The sequence below is a fragment of the Mastomys coucha genome, unplaced genomic scaffold (genome assembly GCF_008632895.1).
Source record: "Mastomys coucha isolate ucsf_1 unplaced genomic scaffold, UCSF_Mcou_1 pScaffold6, whole genome shotgun sequence".
Taxonomy (NCBI): Eukaryota; Metazoa; Chordata; class Mammalia; order Rodentia; family Muridae; genus Mastomys; species Mastomys coucha.
Genome location: NW_022196912.1, coordinates 126,633,684 through 126,634,962, shown reverse-complemented (window position 1 = coordinate 126,634,962; position 1,279 = coordinate 126,633,684). Strand labels below are relative to the sequence as shown.

General features: G+C 63.3%; 1 protein-coding gene across 1 annotated transcript in view; it reads left to right on the top strand.

Moving 5' to 3' along the window:
• Ahnak2 (AHNAK nucleoprotein 2) overlaps window positions 1-1,279 on the top strand; it is a 30,732-nt gene that overhangs the window by 18,602 nt on the left and 10,851 nt on the right. Inside the window, exon 9 of the mRNA XM_031357748.1 lies at window positions 3-1,277. Coding sequence (XP_031213608.1) covers window positions 3-1,277 — 1,275 coding nt within the window. The remainder of the gene's footprint in view (window positions 1-2; window positions 1,278-1,279) is intronic.

Below are 1,279 nucleotides of genomic sequence, written 5' to 3'. Positions count from 1 at the left end.
AGGTGGGCATCAAACTGCCTGAGGGAAATATGCCCGAGGTTGAGTTGCCCTCACAGGCTGCTGCTGGAGCCGGCCTGAAGGGCCACCTGCCCAAGGTGCAGATGCCCAGCTTCAAGATGCCCAAGGTTGACCTGAAGGGGCCCCAAGTGGACCTGAAGGGCCCCAAACTGGACTTGAAGGGCCCCAAGGGCGAGGTGAGGGCCCCGGACGTGGATGTGTCCCTGCCCGGTGTGGAGGTGGACATCCAGGTGTCTGGCGCCAAGCTTGAGGGGGACTTGGCCCTGACCGACAAGGACATGGCGGCCAAAGACAGCAAGTTCAAGATGCCCAAGTTCAAGATGCCCTCCTTCGGCGTGTCTGCGCCTGGCAAGCCCAGCATGGAGGACTCTATTGAAGCAGGTGAGCACAAGGTGGAAATGGAGGTGTCTCTGCCCTCCGTGCAGGGTGACCTGAAGACCACTGACCTGAGTATTCAGCTGCCGTCCACCGACCTGGAGGTCAAGGCCAGCCAGGTGGGCGTGAAGGTGCCTGAGGGACAGCTGCCCGAGGTTGAGCTGCCCGCACAGGCTGCTGCTGGAGCCGGCCTGAAGGGCTACCTGGCCAAGGTGCCGATGCCCAGCCTCAAGATGCCCAAGGTGGACCTGAAGGGGCCCCAAGTGGACCTGAAGGTCCCCAAAGTGGACGTGAAGGGCCCCAAGGGCGAGGTGAGCGCCCTGGACGTGGACGTGTCCCTGCCCGGTGTGGAGGTGGACATCCAGGCGCCTGGTGCCAAGCTGGAGGGGGACTTAGCCCTGGCCAACAAGGACGTGACCACCAAAGACAGCAAGTTCAAGATGCCCAAGTTCAAGATGCCCTCCTTTGGCGTGTCCAAACCTAGCAAGCCCAGCGAGGAGGCCTCTTTGGAGGTGGGTGCACCAATGGTGGAGGCGGAGGTAGCCTTGCCTTCCGTGCAGGGCGACCTGAAGACCCCTGACCTGAGCATTCAGCTGCCTTCTGCCGACCTGGAGTTCAAGGCCGGCCAGGTGGGCATCAAACTGCCCGAGGGAAATATGCCCGAGGTTGAGTTGCCCTCACAGGCTGCTGCTGGAACCGGCCTGAAGGGCCACGTGCCCAAGGTGCCGTTGCCCAGCCTCAAGATGCCCAAGGTGGACCTGAAGGGGCTCCACGTGGACCTGAAGGTACCCAACGTGGACGTGAAGGGCCCCAAGGGCGAGGTGAGCGCCCCGGTCGTGGACGTGTGCCTACCCAGTGTGGAGGTGGACATCCAGGCGCCCGGCGC